Source organism: Callithrix jacchus, chromosome 19 (genome assembly GCF_049354715.1).
Source record: "Callithrix jacchus isolate 240 chromosome 19, calJac240_pri, whole genome shotgun sequence".
Lineage (NCBI taxonomy): Eukaryota > Metazoa > Chordata > Mammalia > Primates > Cebidae > Callithrix > Callithrix jacchus.
This window is the reverse complement of record NC_133520.1, coordinates 12,907,393-12,931,042: the sequence shown is the minus strand read 5'-3', so window position 1 is coordinate 12,931,042 and position 23,650 is coordinate 12,907,393. Positions and strand designations below refer to the sequence as shown.

At 36.5% G+C, this 23,650-nt stretch overlaps 1 protein-coding gene across 1 annotated transcript in view; it reads right to left on the bottom strand.

The window, feature by feature from the left end:
• The window catches only part of USH2A (usherin), an 815,757-nt gene that overhangs the window by 645,228 nt on the left and 146,879 nt on the right, over positions 1-23,650 (bottom strand). Inside the window, exon 12 of the mRNA XM_002760516.6 lies at positions 762-957. Within this exon, the coding sequence (XP_002760562.4) occupies positions 762-957 (196 nt within the window). The remainder of the gene's footprint in view (positions 1-761; positions 958-23,650) is intronic.

Sequence of the window (23,650 nt, the reverse complement as noted above, 5' to 3'; positions counted from 1 at the left end):
CTTGATAAATTTTGTCCTTATGTGGCGGTGGTTCCCCTCAAAAATGTTGGATGTAATAAATTGCTATAATCAAATCTAATTTCTGAAATATACCTGTGGGAGTAACAAACAAAAAAGCACGTCTTGTATAAAAAAATGATAAATAACACCGAAGGTAGCTGTTTATTATAATCAACTTGGTGCTGAATTACAAAATTAAAATTATGTAGCCCTTTATAAGTAACCTTAGCAATATACATGATCTGTGGAATTATGTTGACTTATTTTGCATTTCATAGGGACAGTTCAAAGAAATATAATAGAAAAAAATGGAAAGATTTATCACAAAGGACCCTGTAGCACAGAATATTTTGAAAAAATCCATTTATTTTGGTCTATTAAGAAAACTAGCATGGAAATGATTTGCTTAGAACTCATTAAGTGTAAAACATTTTGAAAAAGTGCTAATTTTCTAAAAGAAACATCTATGCAGTAAGCAAATTATATTTTTCTATGACTTATTAGTATGGGACCATGTGAACTAATACATCTACAGAATAAAGAAACTTCTAAAGGGTTGATTAAACTAAGCTTCAAGCTGCAGTTTGATAGAATTATTAATTTAATCATTTTTAAACAGTTAATTTCATCCAAATTGTTTTTTTTTTCCAGCCTGCCTTGAGCAAAGAAATTTGCTTTACTCTTCAGTTAAGAAATCAAATAGAGAATTTTATTCCAGATGGTAATAGAGATGTGACTGTAAACTTTTGCATTACACGTACCAATAACGTTTGCTTTGCACTTGCACTGGCCTGAATTTTGGTGACAGGTAATATCTCCATCCACTGTCCCAGAGGTATTGCAGTTACACGGACTGCAGCCATCAGGATCCAACTCTTGTAGACTGTAGAATCCATTCTGGCACTGATTGCACTGTCTGCCAGACACATGTCTCTTACAATTACACTGGCCTCCAATCTAGAAAAGATACAACATTTTGTAGAATGATGAACGTATCTATTTTTAGATAATTTGCTCATTAGGTACAAACCAGGGAGGGAGAGAGGGAGAAAAAAACTAATGTTCAACAGACAAGAAGGTAATAAGATATTTTCCCTCTTGACACACAACATGGGAGGCTTCAGCAGGTGGAATATATAGAACTGAATGAAAATAAAACCCATAGAAATTAGTCATGTAAGACTAAAAGGGAAATGGGGAATTAACCATTAAACACTATATAAAGAAATCAAAATATTGATATGTAGAGACTGAAAATAGAAAACAGCAGTTCATTTATTCTTTAGGACACCATCTCTATTTTATTCTTCTTGTTTACTGTCTCATTGATCTAAACTTGTTTTGTACATGCTAGTATTTAAATTAAGGGATACTATTTCTATAATAATACCATCCCATCAACAGTGTAACAATGTTTAATGTTCTTTGTTAATGGAATCTATTTATGCCTATTGATACTGACCCTAATACATTTTAGGACTATTTCAGCATATGTATGGTTCATTTCGCCACATTAAATATATTTAGCTGATTTATATTGTGGTAAGAAATTCCAAAAAGAGTTTTTTGTTTTAAAGCATTTTCAATAAAAATAACAGCTAAAACACTGTGTCTTTTTACTCTTCAAGCTGCTGGTTTGAGAAGAATGGAAATATGTAAAATAGTGTTCATCTACTATATGCATAGATTAAAGAAAGATAAGAACTAAACTCTTCATAAACAGACATATGTTTATAAAATGTCAAACAAATATGAGAAATTTAATAACTTGGTACTCGAACACTGCAATGTGGGTACAGACATCAAATCTCTTTTATAGCCCTGACATTTTCCCCCCGATTTTCCTTCACTTGGATTAAATCCAGCTCTTCACATTTGGAGGCAGAGTTATCATAGAGGGAGGCAACCTACATGTGGAAAGATATTATTTAATTTCTATTTAATTTCAAGGATATTAAAAAAATCATGAGGTTGAGATTCAGTTACAACATATAAGGAAGGGGTAAGAAATTAAATAATTTTTAAAAACCTATTTTTAAGCCTCTATTCTCCTCACCCAAGAAATAGGGACTCACTGGAACCTTTATTTAAGGATAAAATAAGATAATGGATATGAAAATATTTAAGGCTGAAAAATAAATGGTTATATGCAAACCAAATGCAGTTGTAGATAATAATGAACCTCAGTATCAAAACATGCATATAGGTTTAGAAAGATGAATCAGGATGATGAAGAATTGCCTTCTTTTGCCTGGTTGTTTCTCAGTCCTATTCCCATCTAGTCCGAAGGAGATGAAATCATTACTCGAGACAGAGATTTGATTCAGCCTACAAAAATAAATGGCATTTATTGGTGGGTATGTGTTACATATACCCATACCATGAAAATCCAATAGGCCTCTGAGCACATACTTATAACACTTCAAGTACATCACTTCCTAACTCAGGCCTGAGTCTTTGCTGGTACTTTATGGGTATCAGTCCTGTTTTCCAACCAGATGGTAAGCACCTTAAGGCATTCGACATACATTATGTTTCCGTCAAAGAATAATCTTACACATTACCCAAACAATACTTTTTCAAAGAGTAAGGAAGAGTGCAAAAGTTAAAGAGAAATAAAAGTGCCAAAACTTTATCTTTTATATGTTTTAGTATATTCTTTTTTTTTTTTAGACGGCGTTTAGCTCCTGTTGCCCAGGCTGACGTGCAATGGTGCAATCTCAGCTCACTGCAACCTCCCCGTCCCCAGTTCAAGCGATTCTCCTGTCTCAGCTTCCCAGGTAGCTGGGATTACAGGAGTGAGCCATCACACCCAGCTAATTTTTTGTCTTTTTAGTAGAGACAGGGTTTTACCATGTTGGTCAGGCTGGTCTCCAACTCCTGATTTCAGATGATAGCCCGCCTTGGCCTCCCAAAGTTCTGGGATTACAGATGTGAGCCACTGCACTTGGCCTTGTTATATTCTTATTTACCTGTAAAGCATGTATCAGCTGGAGTGTCCTTGCCCTTTTGTAATCTAGATAAGGCTGCCTATGACCCTAATTCCATTCCTGAACAAAGGAAGTGCTCCTTAAGTTTATAAGAATTCTATGTATATTGATCATCTCATAGTTGCCCTGACCTGACACTTCTGCTTCTTCCACTTTGAAGTGTTTCTGGCTCCCGCCAGCTCTGCTCTGTGTCTCCCAGAGGTGAAACTCAGCTAATGCCTCAATTTCAAGAACTCTTGTTCAAAACAAACAAACAAAAAAATGTAGTTGTTAAAGTTTATTAAAGATTCGGGGTAAAAAAGGAACAAAATCTTTACTTTGCAATTCATAATATCCCTTTAGCTTCCTTATTGGTAGAGATTTTCATTGGCACTCCAATTACCTATGACCCTGCACTCCAATTATCTACTGTCTCTGTGGCTTCTCTCTTCCTTCCCCTCGCTCTGTCTGCTTTTCTCTGTACACCTGACTTTACATGGTCACTTTTTCACACACATCTCAAAAGTGTATTTTATTGCTTTGATTCTTGCCAAATCCTAAGCTTTATCAAGATATTTTTGTCAATAAAAACAATTCTTTCCATGTGAATAACTCTGGTACAAATTAATAAAATAACAAGTTTACTACCATGCCATTAATCTAAGTCTCCATAGCACATATAGATTATAATTTCTGTATATTAACTCTATCTTAAAATATAGTTTAAAAATAAAATAAGGTGGTATAATTTTTAAAAACGTTAACTTTAGCCAGTTTCCCAGAATTAAACTGAAAATACCAAGTTTACGTCTGTAGATTCTACAGCTGTCAATTCTCCCTTTTTAATATGAGAAAATACAAATCTACTCATACTCGAAAACCAATTCCATTCCACCAAGAAGTAGAAAGAGAGAAAGGCATTCTCCTTTCCTTTAAAAATACACTTCCAAACCATAAGACATGCTTGGTACAATCCTTCCACAACAACTCTAGATTGACCTATTGGTTTTCTTTGGCCAAATACTAGCAGATAAAATGCTTGTAAATATGATTCAAACAGGGGTTTAAAAATGCTTGAAAATTTGGAGCTCATTCTCTCTTGTTGGGCTTAGAACTCTGAGATAACCTTGGGAAGAAGCTCATGCTATCCTGCTGGAATATTAGAGGTTTTGTGGCAGAGAACTGTGGTGCCCCAGCTAAGAATTGCTCCTATTGCCCCAGTGAACAGCCAGCTGTCAACCACCATATATGTGAGTGAGGTCTTCCTAAGCCATCTAACTGTCACTTGACCAGCTAGCTAATCACAGACAAATGAGAGAGCCTAGAAGAGGGTGGACAAGCCAATGCACACCAGCGCTGAGCTAAACCATAGAGTCCTAAATAAATAAGCAATTTTTATTGTTTTTAGGCAACAACTTAAGCAGCAAAAGTTAATAGACACAATATCATTGACCAGGACTTAAACCACATTTCTACATCCAGCTGCCAAGGAGGCTGAGAAATGTAGTTTATTCTCTATGATCATGTGATCAGCTACTATTGAGATTTCTGTTACTAACATGGAAGGAAAGGCAGATAAAGCAATACAATATCTATTCACAGTTCAAGCCATGGAGATTCTCCTGCTTTTTATGGCTTAAAATGCAATCTTGGTCTTCTAAATTTGGGTCTTTCCCGAATCACAATTTTGGTTTAATCATGCTTTCAGCCGCATGAGCAGAGGAAAGAAATTATCATCACCATGAGATGCAGTTAGAAACTCAGAAACAGCTTTCATTAGCCTGGCTTGGGTCTTCTCTTTTGCTAGTTTCATAAAGTGGAAGATATTTCTTTGAAATCTTCATTCCTTCCTAACATAGACATTTAGTGCTATTAATACACTACTAAGTCCTTCCATATTGGGTATCCCACAATTTTGTTATGCTGTGTTTCAATTTTCATTCATTTAAAAATGCTTTTTAATTCCTCCTCAGGTTTCCTCTTTGAGTCTTGGGTTATTTGGAATTGTGTTAGTTTGTTTCCAAATATTTAGAACAATTCCAGGTTATTTTGTTAATAATTTTAATTGAATTTAACTGCAGGCAGATAACATACTTTATATAAGTTGAATCCTTTTAAATCTATTGAGGCTTGTGTTGTGGTTCAGAATTTGATCTATTTTGGTAGATGTTTTGTGTAGGCCTGAAAAGGAGGTATAGTTTGCTGCTCTATTGGGTTGAATATTCCATAACTGGCAATTAGGTCAACTTGATTGACAGCGTTGTTCTAATCTATGGATTTACTGATTTCCTGCCAGTTTGTTCTATTAATGACTGAGAGAAGGGTATTGAAATTTTTTCCCACAAATGTGGATTTTACTTTCTCCTTCAGTTAAATCAGTTTTTGCTTGTACATTTTGAAGCTCTGTTGTTGGTACACAAATACTAAGAATTGTTGTGTCCTATTGATAAAATGACTCCTTTTGCAAGATGAAATTACCTTCTTCATGCTGGGCAATGTTTTATCCTGGACAAAATTTCTAAAAGTTTATGTTTTCTCATATTAATAAAGTCGCCCCAGATTTCTTATTAGTGTTCACAGGATTTCTCTTTTCCAACATTTACTTTTAACCTATTTGTGTCATATTTAAACATATTTTCTGTAAGCAGCATATATTTAATGTTTACTTTTTCCTTTTTAAATCAATCTTCCAATTTCTGACTTTTAAGTGGAGTATTTAGAACATTTAATTTAGCCTTATTATTGATAGAATTAGGTTTAAATTATTATCTTGATATTTTCTTTTTATTTATTTGTTCCATCTGTTTTGGATTCCTCTTTTCCTTGTTTTTTTTGCCTGATTTTGTTTTTTTTGTTAATATTTTTTATGATTCAAATTATTGGCTTATTAGCTATAACTGTTTGCTTTATGATTTTAGTGTTTTTTTATTTTACATCTTTAGCACAGTCTAGCTTTAAGTGATAAACTACTTCAAATAGAGTATAAGAATCTTACGATAGTATACAATTGTCCCATGAACAACATGGGTGTGTACTGCATGGGTCTACTTATACAAGACTTTCCTTCCACCCCTGAGGCCACAAGAACAATCTCTCCTCTTCCTCTTCCTCATCTTGCTCAAAGTGAAGATGACAAGGACAAAGATCTTTATAATCCACATCCACTTAACAAATAGTAAATACATTTTCTCTTACAATTTTCCTAAGGATTTTATATTCTCTAGCTTACTTTATTGTAAGAACACAGTAAATAATATATACAAAATACATGTTAATTAACTGTTTATGTTATCAGTAAGGTTTCTCGTCATTAGTAGTTAAGGTTTTGGAGGGTGAAAGTTAAATATGAATTTTTGACTATGCAGTGTATCAGTGCCCCTAACTCCCATGTCGCTCAAGGGTCAAGGGTACTTCCTTTTTCCCCTCCTAATCATTGTGTTATTACTGCCCAACATTTAACTTATACATGTTATAAAACCTTTATCATTATTTTGGTTTAAACTGTCAACTGTATTTAAAGATAATTAAATCATTAGAAAAGTACCCATCATATTTACAGATGTGTTGCCATTTTGGGAGCTCTTCATGCAGATCCATATTTCCATATGATACCATTTTATAACCAATGGAGGACTTCTTTTTAATGTTTCTTATAGTATAGGTATGCGTGTGATGAACTCCTTCATTGTATGTATTGCAAATAGTTTTAATTTTACCTTCACCTTAGATATTTTTGTAGTTACAGAATTGTAAGTGCACTATTTACTTTCTTTCGTGGTTAGAATGTTGCTCCACTGTCATCTTCTTTGCATTATTTTTTGACAGGAAAAAATGTTGTCATTCTTATTGTTTTGCCTCTGTATGTAATGTGTGTATCCTCTGACTGCTTTAGTATTTTATCATTAAAAATTGATCACTATTTTTGAGCAATTCAGTTACGTGCCTTTTGTGATTTTCTTTGCATTACTTATTTTCGAGTTTTCTTGAGATTCATGGGTTTGTGGCTTTATGGTTTTCAGTATACTGCACTTGGAATTTTTCAGCCAAAAATTCTTTGAATAATTTTTATGTTCCCACCGCCACTTCACCATTCCTTCAGGGACTCCAATTACACATATATCAAGCCTCTAAAAGTTGTCTCACACTTAACAAATGCTGTTTTTATTTACACATTTGCTCTTTCAACTCTAGGTTTCATTTTGAATAGGTTATATTGCTATGACTTCAAATTCACTAATCTTTTATATATAACATGTATGTTTTATGTTTAATATATAATCAATTCTATCCAATGTATTTTCATTTCACACATTGTAGCTTTTACTGTGAAATTTTGATCTATGGGGTTATTTAATACCTTGCATGTTTCTATGTAACTTTTAAACTATGTAAACCTATAATAACTGTTTTAATATACTGGCCTGATAATTCTAACATTTCTCACAGTCCTGTATCAGTTTTGATTGATGCATTTACATCCTCATTTTGAGTTGTACTTTCCTGCTTCTTTGCATGCCTGATAACCTTTGATTTGGTGTTAGAGACTGAATTTGTTTTTGTTGTTGTTGGATGCTACATATTTTAGTGTTCATACAAATCTATTTGAGTTTTGTTCTGGGAGGCAGTTAAATTACTTGGAAGCAGTTCCTTTTGAGTCTTGCTCTTAAGATTTATTAGATGGTATTGAAGTAGTTATCAGCCTAGGGCTATTCTCCACTGTTGAGGAAAGACCCTTTTGTGTACTTTGTCAAATACCTCATAAATCAAATTTTCTCCAGTTCAGCTAGTGGAAACAGGCACATTCCCCAGCATTACATAAGTGTTAATTATTGTTACTTTTAATGCTTTTAGCTTGTGCTTTCTGCAGCCTCATACATGTAGTGATCAGTACTCAGGTAAATACTAAGGAAGATGATCTGAAGATCTGTTGAATTACCTTTGTGTTCCTCTCTCCTCTCTGCAAACTCTAATTACCTTGAATTCCTGAAACACTTGGCTTCATCTCTTCAATTTGGATAACCCTCTGAGCTCTATCTGAGTTTTCTCTCCCTGAGTCATGGACTGGAAAACCAGTAATCTGGGTCAACTGTAAGATTCACATAATTCATTTCCTATTTCTCAGCAAACATTGTCTTCATTGCCTGATGTCCAACATCTAGCAAACAATTCTTTAATCTAGTTTGTCTATATTTTTATCATTTCAAGTGTGAGGATAAATTCTGTGGCTATCACTTTGTTCAGTCAGAAGTAGTCTCAAAATGACATTTGGACCTGACAAAACAACTATAAATTCAATTTAAGAGAAAACTAGATGACAACATTCAGAGAGAATTTTCAGGCGCTGCATCATATATGGAGTTGCATTGGGAAACATTTATTCAGCTGTTTAACATAGCTCCAAGCTCTAAACCCAAATACCATAGAGCGCCAAAGAAATTTGGCAGTGATACCTGTGCTTACTATACCAGGAAAATGGAAAACCACGGATCAAAACCTCATGCCATCCTTCCACTGTTCCTGTTAAGCAGCCAGCATTGGAATCTTGAACCTTCAATCCCCTCATCAGCACAACACTTTCTTACAGACAAACTTCACAACATAACAGAATTTGGATGGAGATTAGCAGAGGTGCAATGCACACTGTAATGCTGAGAAGCTTAAGATATAGCCATATAAACAGGAGCAAAATTTAAAAACATACTGGTTGCTGTGCATGTGGCGGGGAGCAAAGGAAAGGAAGAGAAAGATTTGTTTTAATATAGTATCTACTCAAATAGTTTAAATCTGTAGCATGTTGCTTTCTAACTGTCAATTGAAATGGAAGATTTCATCTCAGTCTAGGTTACCACTCTAAGATGTTTTTGCCAAATACAGTAAGTTAAATTATAATCCAGCTGATCTGTAGGTATATACCCTATTGTGATAAAGAGCCAGTGCCTAGGAAGATAGAACTAAGAGATAAGTATATTGTACATATTCTGCTTTCTGACAGAGGATCCAATTTGTTAGAAATGGTGCATTCAAAGATTAATAAAATTAAGACATAATTTATTTATGAGGAATATTAGCACAGAAGAAGTAAAAAGTATAAGAAAGTCATTTTCTTGCTCAAGGAAAAGGATACAGGTGTTAGCTAAGTCTGGCTATTGTTAGAAAAATATCCATCTAAATATGTGTACTAACATATAAGATTTTTGGTAAAATTTAGATTAAGCATGTGTCTTTTTCTCTTTTTCTCACTACTTCAATAAGATAATAGGAATTTTAAACACCAATTCTATAAGGCCAGCATTACCCTGATACCAAAACCAAATATACAATAGCAATAACTACAGGCCAATATCCCTGATACCCACAGTTGTTGTCAATATCATCAATAAAATACTGGCAGTGCAAATCCAACAGCACATCAAAAATATTATATGCCAGGATCAAGTGTGATTTATACTGAGGATGCAGGAATGATTCAATAGGAGCAAATTGAATAAACGGAATAAATAAAAGTCTATCAATAGAATAAAGGGCAAGCCATATGATAATCTCAATAGACAGAGAAAGTATTTGATGAAATTCAACATGCCTTTATGCTAAAAAGTCTCAGCAAATTAGTATAAAAGGAACATACTTCAATAATAAAGGCCATGTATGACAAACCTACAGCCAACATCTTACTAAATGGAAGAAAGGTGAAAACTTTTCTTCTAGGAACTGGAACAAGATGATGATGCCCACTTTCACTACTCTTTATTCAACCTTATACTAGAATTTCTAGCCAGAGCAATTAGGCAAGAGAAAGAAATAACAGGAATACAAATTGGAGAGGAAGAAGCCAACTAGTTCTGGTTTGCAGATGACAGGATCTTATATATAGAAAAAAACCAAACACTCTACCAAAAAATTCTTAGAACTGATAAACTAATAAAGTTGCAGGATACCAAATCAATATACAAAAATTAGCAGCATTTCTATACACTAAACACAAACTAGGTGAAAATGAAATCTAATTCCCAATAGCTAAAGAAACAAAAATACTGAGGAATAAATTTAACCAGAGTAAAAGATCTCTACAAGGAAAACTATAAAACACTTACAAAAGAAATTAAAAAGGACACACAAGAAAATGGAAAGGCATGCCATGATCATGGATTAGAGGAATTAATATTGTTAAAATGATTGTATTGCCGAAAGCAATATAGTGTCAATATAATTCCTATAAAAATACTAATTATATTCTTCACAGAAAAACAATCTTTTTTTTTTTTTTTGAGACAGAGTCTCACTCTGTCACTCAGGCTTGAGTGCAATGGCACAATCTCTGCCTCCTGGGTTCAAGCAATTCTCCTGCCTCAGCTTCCCAAGTAGCTGAGATTACAGGCGTCCACCACCAAGACTGGGTATTCTTTTGTATTATTAATAGACACACGGGGTTTTGCCATGTTGGCCAGGGTCGTCTTGAACTCTGACTTCAAGTGATCTGCCCACCTCATCCTCCCAAAGGGCTGGGATTACAGGTGTGAGCCACCACGCCCAGCCAGACAAAGCAATCTTGAGACAAAGTCACCTCTTCAAAAAGAGCAAGGCTGAAGATATTGCACCAGCTAACTTCAAGATTTGTTACAAAGGTATACAGCATGGCACTGGCATAAAACAGACACAGACACCAATGGAACAGAATAGAAAACCCAGAAATATATCCACCTATTTACTGCCAACTGGTTTTCAACAAAGTCACCAAAAACATAGAGTGGGAAAAGGATATCCTTTTCAATAAATGGTGCTGGGGAAAGTGGCTATCCATGTGCAAATAAATGAAAATATACATTATGGAAAACAGTATGAGGTCACTCAAAAAACTAAAAGAAGAATTACCATATTTTTCAGCAATCCCACTACTGGGTATATATATCCAGAGGTTTTGAAATCAGTACATTGAAGAGATATCTGTATTTCCATGTTTATTGCAGCACTATTTACAGTATCTTCTAAGACATAGAATCAACGTAAGTGCTCATTAACAGATGAATGGGTAAAGAAAATCTGATATGTGTGTATACGCACACACACCACTATTCAGCCATAAAACATGAATAACAGTCTGTCTTTTGAAGCAACATGAATTAGCCTGGAGGACATTATGTTTAGCTGGAAAACACTGTTAAGTGAAATAAGCCTGGCACAGAAAGACAAATACTATCTCTTTTGACTCATATGTGGAAGCTAAACCAGTTGATCTCATGAAGTAGAGGGACAAACAGTGGTTACTTGAGTCTTGGAAGGGTAGCAGGAGAAGGGGATAGGGAGAGGTTGGTTAACAGATACAAAATCACAGATAGATGAGAAAAATAATTTCCCGTGTTTCGTAGTACTGTATGGTGACTATAGTTAGCAGCAATTTACTATATATTTTCAAATAGCTAGAAGAAAGGATTTGAATGTTCCCAATGTAAAGAAATAATACATATTTGAGGTAATAGATTTGCTGAATTACACTTATCATTACACATTAAACATATGTATTGAAATATCACTCTGTATCCCATAATAGGCATAAATATTATGTGTTCACTGATTAAAAATAAAATGTAGGCTGGGCGTGGTGGCTCAAGCCTGTAATCCCAGCACTTTGGGAGGCCGAGGTGGGTGGATCACGAGGTCAACAGATCAAGACCATCCTGGTCAACATGGTGAAACCCCGTCTCTACTCAAAATACAAAAAATTAGCTGGGCATGGTGGTGCGTGCCTGTAATCCCAGCTACTCAGGAGGCTGAGGCAGGAGAATCGCCTGAACCCAGGAGGCAGAGGTTGCGGTGAGCTGAGATCGCGCCATTGCACTCTAGCCTGGGTAACAAGAGCGAAACTCCGTCTCAAAAAAAAAAAAAAAAAAAAAAAAGTGGGAAAGACAACTGAATTCAAAGAAGATATTGTAAATATACATATATGTAGATATATAAAATGTTAAGTGCTTAATTGGAAATTGAGTGTGAAATTCATTTGAGTATTATCTGTGTATAATTGGTATTTGAAGTGAAATATCACTGAGGGTGTGAGCGTAGATACGGGAAGTCCTGTAAAGAGAGTTGCAGAGCACTCTAAGTGTTCAAGGGTGAGAGGAGCGCACAGAAAAGGATACAGAAGGAATAGCCAGGGATTTGGGAGGAAAACCAGGAGAATGTGTAGTCCTGGAACCGAAATGAAAAGAGAGTGATCAACTGTGTCAAATGCTGCTTGTATGTTAAATAAAATGAAAATAGAATTTACCTTGTTTTAAAAAGACAGAGGTCCTTGGAGACCTTAACAAGAAAAGTTGCAGAGTAATGATGAGAATGAAGGTGTGGCAGATATATTTCCAGGACATAATAGCAGAATAGGATTTGGAGGCATGAGCTTAGACAAGTCTTTTAAGGAGTTTTGCTAAAAAGAGAGCAGAAAATCAGACAATAGCTGGAGAAGAAACTGTCATCAAGAGAATTTTTAAATGGAAAAAACAACATGTCCACAAGCTGAAATGAATGCTAGGACACAGAAATACACATTAATAATGCAAGGGATGGAAGACGTCAAGTTCTCGGCCTGTCCCACGAGGCACCATGACATCTCTTTTGAGAAACTGTTCTCTACCCATTTCTAGCCTTTGTCAATACTGAGCTCGTCCAAATTAGAGGATTTTTCTCTTCTCCACTATTTTACCACATTTTCTTGTTACCTTCATCATTCAGTTCCTCAAGATCTAGCTTATATTAGAACTATTATGTCTTGTCTGACAATATATCTCCCCGGTGCTCCCCAAGGGCCATAATCTTTTGCACTTTTACATTATCCATTGATCCCACAGCATATGTATTTTACATGTAGTAGATGCTCAGCAAAAGTTATTTTGAGTAATTGAGGCTTTGATGTTTTTCTAGCATTCTCTAGCTTACAATAGCATTAATAATATCAACAACCTGTTTGAACACTTACAGTATTGCAGGCAGATTGCTATGATGTTTTATACATGTTTTCCCAGTTGTGAATAAATTATCCCGTGAGGTATTATACTTCCTATAGAAAAACTACCAGACGGCTCTAACGTAAAAGGAAAAGTAAGTGTCTTAGCCTGAATGAAAGTTGAGTGTTCTGCGGCTGCAATCCTGCTTAAGCGCCATGCTATTGTGCCTTTGAATTTAACTTGCTCCTGTCCCGTGACACAGGAGTTGAGCAGTGTTTCCTCAACTAAATGGTATAAATTCCTTAAAATTAGGATTATGTGCCGTAATTACTAGCCACAGTATAAACCATACTCTGGACAACCTAAATCTACCTAAGTCTTCACTTACTGATTGATAAAATGAGCATGATAATGTCTATCTCATAGGTCTGTTGTCAAGATTAACTGAGATGATTAATGTAAAAACGTTTAGCATAACCTGTGGAACATGGTAAGTGCTTCGTAAAGATTAGGTAAAGTATTACTCTGTATATTTCACACTGGCATAGAACAAATAGTGGGCAGAAAAATTCATCAAATGATTGTTAGTCAAACCTTTCAACCCTTCTAAAGTACTTGAGGGGTGTGGGGCAGTACCCGCAAAGTGAAAAGGCTAATTATTTGCAGCTTGCACAAGGATCCCGTAGGCTTGGGACATTCCTATGCTCTCTGTTGCTCACTTCAGCTATGCAGCCTCTTTTCTGTTACTTGAATACATCAGGGCTGCTCCCTTCTTATGGTGTTTGCATAGGCTGGTCCCTCTGCCTGGGTCTTTACCTACAGATTTCCACATGACTAACTCCTTCATCTCCTTCAGGTCTCAAATGAAATGCCATCTCTTCCATTAAAAGTCCCTTGGCTACATTTCCAAAATTGCAATTCCCTTCCTTAAAATGGCACTCTCAAGCGATTTTACTTTGTCTAGATTCCCCCGACAGCACTTAACTTTGTAAATAAATTTACTTATTTTTATATTTATTGATTGTTCTTTCTCTTCTGACTCCCCAAGTCACCTTACAATGTAAGCTCCATGATGGCAGGAATTTTTGCCATTTTATTATTTGTGAAAACGCATGTATCTTCATTTTTCAGAAGAAGAAATTAAAACTTAGAAAGATCAAGTTACTTATTGAAGGTTGCTCAGTTACTGATATGGTTTGGCTATGTCCCCACTGGAATCTCATCTTGAATTCCCACATATTGTGGGGGGACCCAGTGGGAAATAATTGATTCACGGGGCTGGGTCTTTCCTGTGCTGTTCTTGTGACAGTGAGTAAGTCTTATAAGATCTGATGGTTTTAAAAACAAGAGTTTCCCTGCACAAGCTCTTTGTCTGTGTCATCCATATCAGATGTGACTGGTTCCTTCTTGCCTTCTGCCATGATTTTGAGGTCTTCCCAGCCATGTGGAACTGTAAGTCCACTAAACCCTTTTTCCTGTATAAATTATGCAGTCTTGGGCATGTCTTTATCAGGAGTGTCGAAAATGGACTAACACAGTTACTAAGTGGCCCAACTCTCAAAGACATGTTTATAACCGCTAGTTAAATTCACTCCGCTTATCATAAGCTACAAATGTAACATCAGCAACAGGAAGAGTGTTAGATTCAATGAAGTTCAATGCAAGGCCTATACCTGTGAAGAGCGTAAAACAGAGTGGAAGAATCAGCCCAACGATTCAGTTGTTATTTTGTGAATTTCTTTGTTAGCACTGATGTTCACTAGTGTTCGCTGCATATTGCCTTGTGATCACACCCAGGACCTCACCATTTTGGACCAGGCAGCGAAAGTCAGCTGGCCCGGGCTCTGGAGCAATGGTGGATATACACAGTTAATTGGGTGACAGTTGTCATAATGAATTTGGTGGAAAGGTTACTGACAAAAGATAGGAGTAAGATCCTGCAATAATTACCCTAGTCAGTTTTCGTTACATTAGGAGATTAAATTCTAACAGGGTGAATTCTAGGTATCAAATAATCCATATATGACTTCTTGTACGTGTGTGAAAATAGCTTGTGCTTAAAGGAAATATGAAGCATGATTTCAAGATTAATAAATCAGATGAAAACAGTTTTTATCAGTGGTTCTCTATATAATAGTCACTATATTTTAGGTTTGAAACAACACTTTTAAAACAGCAGCAATATAAATATATGTCTTTCTATGCACTCATCTGGTGGGAGAGAAGAACTAATGTTCTATAGATTACATCTTCTCAGGAAACTCACTAAAAGCCAATGAGGCAATGTTGATATTCCTAAACAAAGTAAAAATTTAAAAAGCAAACTGAAGAATGTAGGAACAGGAAGCCTATCCCAGAAATTAAGTTGTAGTTTAAGTGTTTCATTTGAACAGGAAATAAACATAAATGAGGGCAAAAGGAAATCATTTAATCAATGCATACATTCTTCAGAAATTCTTTTCTTTCCTAGAGAACATCACAGACTTCTCTTTCATAAAAGTCTCTAACTCCTAGTCTTCCTTTCTGGAGAATTTATTCATTCCCATTGTTGTACACTTCCACAAGGTATGCACCCTGTGAGTTTTATAAGGCCATCCTACACTAGCGATACTTCCCAGTTTCTACCACTTCTTTCAGAATTGCCATCACTAACCAGCAATTGTATACCGAGTGCTATCTATTAGTCTCCTCTCCCAATCCACTTAATCAGTTGTTATCAAATTAATTTTCACTTATTCCAATTCTTCCTTTTTTTCTTTAAGAGACATGTTTTACTCTGCTGCTCAGGCTGGATCACAGTGACACGAATATAGCTTACTGTAACCTCAAACTGTTGGCCTCAAGCACTCCTCTCGCCTCAGCCTCCCAAAGTGGTAGGATTACAGGCATGAATGAGCCTCTGTGCCTTGCCTCATCCACTCCAATTCTGATGATGATATTCCTATGGTGAGACGGTGAGAATGAAACAACTGGGTACAAAAAAGAGGATGCCCTTTCTGTAAATAAAATTAAAATAATGAAATTCAGTGAAAGCTGTTTTGCTTTTAATTATCACCAAGTACTAACAATTCTTTTTTTTTTTTTTTTTTTTGAGATGGAGTTTCGCTCTTGTTACCCAGGCTGGAGTGCAATGGCACGATCTCGGCTCACCGCAACCTCCACCTCCTGGGTTCAGGCAATTCTCCTGCCTCAGCCTCCTGAGTAGCTGGGATTACAGGCACGCACCACCGTGCCCAGCTAATTTTTAAAATATTTTTTTAGTAGAGACGGGGTTTCACCATGTTGACCAGGATGGTCTCCATCTCTTGACCTTGTGATTCACCCGCCTCGGCCTCCCAAAGTGCTGGGATTACAGGCGTGAGCCACCGCGCCCGGCCAGTACTAACAATTCTAAACAAAGTTTGTGATACAGTACTCTTCCCTGCAAGGTAGATTGCTTCCTCTGCCTCCTACCAACTTGGTAAACCACCGTGTCACTCCTGTGCTTAGAAATATTCAGTAGCTCCCTATCACCTGACTAATGAAGTCCAAATACCACAAGGTGGTTTCTACATGTGTCTCCAGTCTCACCCTACCTGAGTGACAGCTCCAGAGTGTCTATAGAAAGGGCAGGGTGGCAGCAATCTGGCTCAGGGTTTTATCTTACAGCTGCATTTGCACATCAAACAGCCTGTCCTCATTTAGAACATAAAGCAATTTTGCATGGCTTTATGGAGGACAGGAGCGTGAGGAGACAGTGGATGTAGGGGACTTGAAGCTTGCCAAGCAACTTTTATACTCCCACTGTATATACAGTGGCATATTTTCTGCAAATAACAATAGTCTTACTTCTTTCTGGATACTCATGGCTTTTTGTTTTTTCATTTTGTCCTATATTAGACTTCTGTTACAATTTTGAATAGAAGTTATAAGAGCCAACCTCATTGCTTTGTTCCTGATGTAGTGGTAAAATATCTAACATTTATTGTTAACATAATATTAGCTATAGGGTTTTTCTGGATGCCCTTTTCAGTTTGGGGAAGTTCTCTGCTATGTCTAGTATGCAGAGGGTATTTATCATGAAAGTGTTTCAAGTTTTTTCCAAAGTTTTCTGATCTATTGAGATGATTACATGGGAATTCTCTTGTATTCGATTTATGTCACTTACAACATTAATTGATTTTCAGATGTTAAGCTAACTTTGCATTCCTGGGAGAAATCCAATCAGCCATGATGCATTACTCTATTATATATTGCAGGATTCCATTTGCTAATATGCTGTTAAGGTATTTTACATCTATGTTCATATAGACTATTCTAATGGGCTTTTCTTTTAGTGCTTTGTTAGGTTATGGGATTAAAGCTAGGTAGCCCTCACAAAATGAACTGGGAAATATATATCCATCCTTGGTTTTCTGAAAGAGTCTGTGTATGACTAGTATGATTTATTCCTTTATGTCACTGGTAAATTCACCAGTGAAGCCATTTGGGACTGATATTTTTTTGTTGAAAGGTTTTTAGATATGAAATCAATGTCTTTAATCTATGTGGGTCTATTTCTATTTCTTTTTTTTGTTAGTTTTATGCTAATTTATTCATTTCATTCAAGACATCAGCTTTATTAGCAGAGTTGTTCATAAAACTGTATTTTTTCATGTTTACACAATGTGCGATGACAATGATGTCTCTTTAAAATTTCTGATGTTGGTCATTTGTGTATTCTGTTCATCAACTTTTATTAACCTTTTCAAAGAGCAAACTATTAAGTTTGTTCATTTTCACTAGTTTTTGTCCAATTTGTATTTAACTAATATCCATTTGTGTTTTATTGTTCCTTTTATTCTAATTTTGCATTGTTCTTTTTTTTTTTTTTTGAGACAGAGTTTCGCTCTTGTTACCCAGGCTGCAATGGCGTGACCTTGGCTCACCGCAACCTCCGCCTCCTGGGTTCAGGCAATTCTCCTGCCTCAGCCTCCTGAGTAGCTGGGATTACAGGCACACGCAACCTCGGTCTCCCAAAGTGCTGGGATTACAGGCTCGAGCCACCGCACCCGGCCGCCTTGTTCTTTTTTTCTTTCCCACCATCAGTCTTCTGGGTAAGAAAACAGCTTCACTCTAATGTCCTGGTTGCTACTTGTTGACTCAATCATTTTGCTATTCATCTCTGCTCATGTTTAGTTCCTTTCATCCCAGATTCATAAGAGACTTAAACTCCCAGAAAAATACTGGCTGTGAGGTAGGTATACGAAAAGTTATGTTTGTGCAGTTGAATATTGTAATGAGTAGGCAAAAAGTGAAGGAAAGGATAGACATTGATGGGGAAAGTAGGTCAAGGAAGTGGGAGAAATGGAAACCGTAATCAAGGAAGACAATAAAAGAGCTTGGGCTTGCAGTTTTTTCATGTATTTCATATGTTCAGCTTAAATTAGGCAGTAAAAGTCAAAAGAGACTTCAGGCGAGTCAGGATCAATAATTATGTGGCCGCAGAGCTCTCGGGTCTCTCTAAATCGCAGCATAAAAGCCGACAAAACCAAATAGCAGCACAACAGCAGCAGCAAAGCCATTAAAAATGTTTCTAACAAAACTAGGTGACCAGCTGTGCCCAGAAGCCTCCCCAAAATGGCAGGTGGGTACCAAGTCACAAACATGCATGGCATTAGCCCCTGTGTAGGAGAAAGCAGATAACAGTAAAAGGGCATTGGACTTTTGAAAGATCTGAAAGTTCGGTGAGCCAATTCAGAAATGGGCTACTGAAAACAGGAGAAGTTCTCCTGATCCTATAGGAAGTGACTGCAAGAGTTCTGCAGTGGGAACTGAAGAGCCTAGGCGATCTAGCTTCCGTGAACTCGCAAGCTCACTGACCAGGGCACACTTCCATGGCAAAGCCCCACACTGAGGAGAAATCATTGAGAGTGGATGGATAAGGGTGGTTAAAATAGGACATAATTAAACATAAAAATGGTGACGTTAGAATGGGTTTCTCATTGGCAATAAAAAAAAAATCCTCACATAGTTCATTAAATATAACAATAATAATTAACACATTTCAAGTTTAAATTCAATTGAACACTTCCTGAGTGTGTCTGCTATTCACTGTACTATGCACCTTGATATGCACAGTGCCTGGCACATAGGAACATCCCCATAATTGTTTGGTGACTAGATGAACTATTTATAATCAAATGCTATATTAGTGAAATATTTTAGGAGATATTATCAAATATAGGAGATATAGAAATCACAATTTCTACTTAGATTTGGCAGGGAGTTAATTATGACTTGTTAAATAGAGAATACTTAACCCAAATTGTCCTCCAATCCAGTAAAAAAAAAAAAAAGCACACATTCATAGTTTTTAAAATACTTGACTCAATCATGCATACATGCCATTTTTAAATCCCAAAAAATTTCGAATATACAAATCTATACTCACCACATTTAGTGTATTTCAAAGTTGGATCTTTTGATTACCCACAACCAAATATACCAGACCTAAATAATTAAAAGTCCCAAAGCGCAAGCCTAGGAATCTTCATTGTAAAAGGTTCTGTTGGTGATTCTTGGTCAGGCAAAGTGGCTCATGCCTGTAATCTCAGCACTTTGGGAAGCCGAGGTGGGCAAATCACAAGGTTGGCGTTTGAGACCGGCCTAGCCAACATCATGAAACCCTGTCTCTACGAAAAATACAAAAATTAGCTGGGTGTGGTGGCAAGAGCCTATAATCCCAGATACTCGGGAGGCTGAGGCAGGAGAATCACTTGAACCTGGAAGGCAGAGGTTGCAGTGAGCTGAGATCACACCACTGCACTCCAACCTGGGCAACAGAGCAATACTCCTTCTCAAATAATACAGACAAACAAAACAACAACAACAACAAACAAGAAACAAAAGAACAGCCATTCTGTTGGTGGTTCTTATGAACACTAACATTTAAGAACCCGTGCTTTAATACTTGCTATCTATTTTGCCACTGCATCAAGTCCATCAATTCACAGGGACTCAGTCTTACTCTTTTCTTCTTCTTAGTCATGTATCTCATCAGATTGTTGGTAGGTCCCTCACTGAGCATCAGAGAAATATAACCTTTCCAAGCTTAGCCAATACTGAGGCATTTATACCTGTAAGCATCTGAATACCAGTTCTAGAAATAGATTGGTTTCAGCAATACCTTTTTAGAAAAGGCATTTATGAAATACCTAATCATTTGCAGCACTGCTGGTGCTTACACAAAAAATCTATATCTATATTTATTTGTCTATATTTATAGAGTATATATTTTACTTGCTAGGAGTGTGCTGAGCCCTAAGGTATAGATTCTGAAACTTACTACATATTTCTAGTACAGATACAGTAACATTTTTTCCTTAAGCTTCTGCCTCTCTAGAGAAGAAAAGTCCACATTAATGTAACAGGCTACCTTTGTAAGGTACTCATTCCACTTCGAAAATAAGTAAATGAATCTGCAGTGGGCTCTGTCACATATAAATGTCATGAACTGGAGAATGCCAGGCGAATAATGTACATCATAATACTTGTTTCCATTTAAGTGTTTTGTGATACTGCTGTTTATTATCCTGCTTAGCTGTTAAAAATATTCATTTGAGAAGCAAAGCTTCTACGTTGGTGTAAAACCAAGATGTCTTTTCTTTTCCATTCTGCAATACCTGTCATTTGTCAGGCTGGTATATTTTTATACCTCCCCTCCCCCTTTAAAAGGCATTTCCAAGAAACTGCTTTCTAAACTTCCCCACAGTAATCTCTAAGGAGTGTGCAAAACAGTAAAATTCTGAAGCATGCTCAAATGAAACTACAGTAGGAAAGGAATATTTTTTTCTCAATCTTTTGAGTGTTCAAGACAGAAAGAGTGTAAAGAGGTTCCCCACATACTGCTGTTCCCAGCAATGGTTACATACTTGAATGGTTTTAAGAGAAAGCAATATAATTATAGTCCTTCTAGTTCTCAGAGGGGTATAATTTCATATTGCATCATCCTCTTTTTTTTTTTTTTTTTTTTTTGCTAGTTTAGGTCTCTTTCACTCAGAGGATATCAGCTATAACATGTAAAAGATGCAGGTAATATATGTCACCATGTTAAATTAGAGCATTTCATAAATGTCATCTGAATGGCACAACTATACAGTGTGGTCTTATTGTAATTTGCTGCAAAATTAATATAGTAGTTATTAACAAGCTGGTGTTTTGACTTTATCAAAATGAAAGATCTCACAGTAGCATTTATGTCTAACATGAATAAATGTATTTTCCGTGTCTATAGTCAATGTTGTACAAAGATACACTTTTAGAAAAGTTAACTCATTTGGACTCACTCTCGTTTTTATTTTAGTACAAGTGGTAAAAGTTGCTAAGAACTTACATAGACTGCCTGCTTACTATGTTAATTAATTGAATATGTGGAAATATAAATTCCAAATATATTTTGAGAGAAAGCTATCCATCTGAGATGATAAAACAAATAAATCAGGTTTTCTAAAAAGTAACTTTGCAAAATATTCATATGTCTTAGGTTATATATGTAAGATAAGTTGAATTTCTGGTATACATTAAGCACTAAGGGAGGTACATTAAATTTCTACTATCAACCAAATCTCCATTTAAGAAATATATTGCTTCCAAAAAATTAATTTGCTGCTCCTTTATGTGAACATTGCTATTTCCTATTTAGGAATTTTGTTTAATATTTAGGATAAAATTAATAGGATTTGATATAATAATTTCCAAACAAATGGCTATGTTTCCCTCCTACTTTTGGATAGCATAAGTAAATATCCAGTTTAGCAATCTGCTGTAGGGTTCCTCTTAAGTGCTGAACACTGTGCTGAGTGCTAGGAACACATTTTTAGGTAGGAACCCTATGTCTCTAACCTCCAGGTGGGCGCGAACTTTGGAAATACACAAGTTTTCCATTTCTGCACACCCTCCTTATTACTTGTGTGATATTGGAGGAGTTACTTAATTTCCCTAAGGCTGGGTGGCCTCAATTTTACAGTGGATAAATTAGTAACTACTATACCAGCTTTGGCAAGGACTGAATTAATGAACTAGAATGCTTGGCATATTTTTGCGCATAGTGAGTGCAAAACAAGTGGAATCTATAAGAATCTTACAGACTAGCTTCTGTCCTACATTTTTAGCAATAAGCCAATCTGTTTTGTATACCCCAAAATGTGGCAATCCATATGAGGCACCAAAACAGCATGTGGGTAGGTCAAGGTAGAGGCCACGTTCTTTGGACCAACAGAAGCTGAGACATCATCCAGTCCAGGAGAATATTAGGAAGGATGATCACCAGCTCTTCCTTGATTCTGGGAGTATTCTTGCCTCTAGAAATGATCAATGTATCACTTTGGCAGGTGAGGAATAAAGGAGGCTGATTATGTTCTGTTCCTGAATAAGCCAGTGTATAATCTGTTTTCACACTGCTGATACAGACATACCCGAGACTGGGCAATTTGCAAAAGAAAGAGGTAGAATGGACTTACAGTTCCATATGGCTGGGGAGGCCTCACAATCATGGCACAAGGCAAGGAGGAGCAAGTCACATCTTACATGGATGGCAGCAGGCAAAGAGAGAGCTTGTATAGGGCAACTCCCATTTTTAAAACCATCACATCTCATGGGGCTCATTCATTATCACAAGAACAGCACAGGAAAGACCTGCCCTCAGGACTCATTCATCTCCCACCAGGTTGCTCCCACAACACATGGGAATTAGGGGAGCTATAAGATGAGATTGGGTGGAAACACAGCCAAAACATATCAGCCAGTATCATCAAAACACACGAAGAGTCACTATGATGTAGTGAGTAATTTGTTTAAACAAACTTACTATTCTTATATCTATCTATATCCACCTACTTACCAACCTACATATCTAAACAAAAGTTGTTTTCACCATATAATCATAACTCCAGAAAACTATATACAGCCTATGGTGTCTGTTCTTGCTAAAAATCTTAAAATACACATATTTTGAAATTTCTTTCAAATCTGTGATCCCTCAGCATCCTCTATGCAATTAATTCTCTTTATGCTTAATTTCCCTCCTAGCCCCCTCCTCTGGGAACATGTGGTGGACAGTAATTATTTTCTCATTTTTTTGTTCCTGGGCTTCTCTCTCTCATGTGCTCATGGGCAAGTCTTTTTACCTTGCATACAAGCTGTTTCTCCTCCCACATCCAATTCTCTCTTGCTGATACATGCTGCTATGATACGTGCTTCCACAGGTGTATTTACCACTATTATAGGGTCCACCTCCAAGCAGGTACTGCCACCAATATTAATGGCTTGTCACCCCTGAAATGCTGATAACGTACTCTATTCTCAGAGGTCCTCATTAAACAGAAGCTATCCTGTTCTGTGTGTAGAAAAGAAGAGAAGGCCCCTTTCACTCTTGGGCTATCCTCTGTTGCATGGGTGTTGAGCAGAGTCTCCCCACCAAGACTCATCCTCCATAGTCTTCCATAATACACAACTGTAGCTGCAAAGTGCCTACCCAGACAGAGACTACATGTCTTCAGCCCTCTAACTAGTTTAGCAATGTGACTAGCTATAATCAATGGCATGAGAGCAAAAGAGATGCACAACTCTTTTGGACCAAAGCTTTTTAACAGTGGAAGTTGTTTTCCACATTGTCTTTTCCTTCCCTAGTTAAAGAAAGAGCCAGGAGACGGAAGGAGCCTGTGTCCCTGAATTGTCACCAGAGAAGTTCCAACAAGGAGGTAGGAACAGCTGTCTTGGAGAGGTTATATAAGC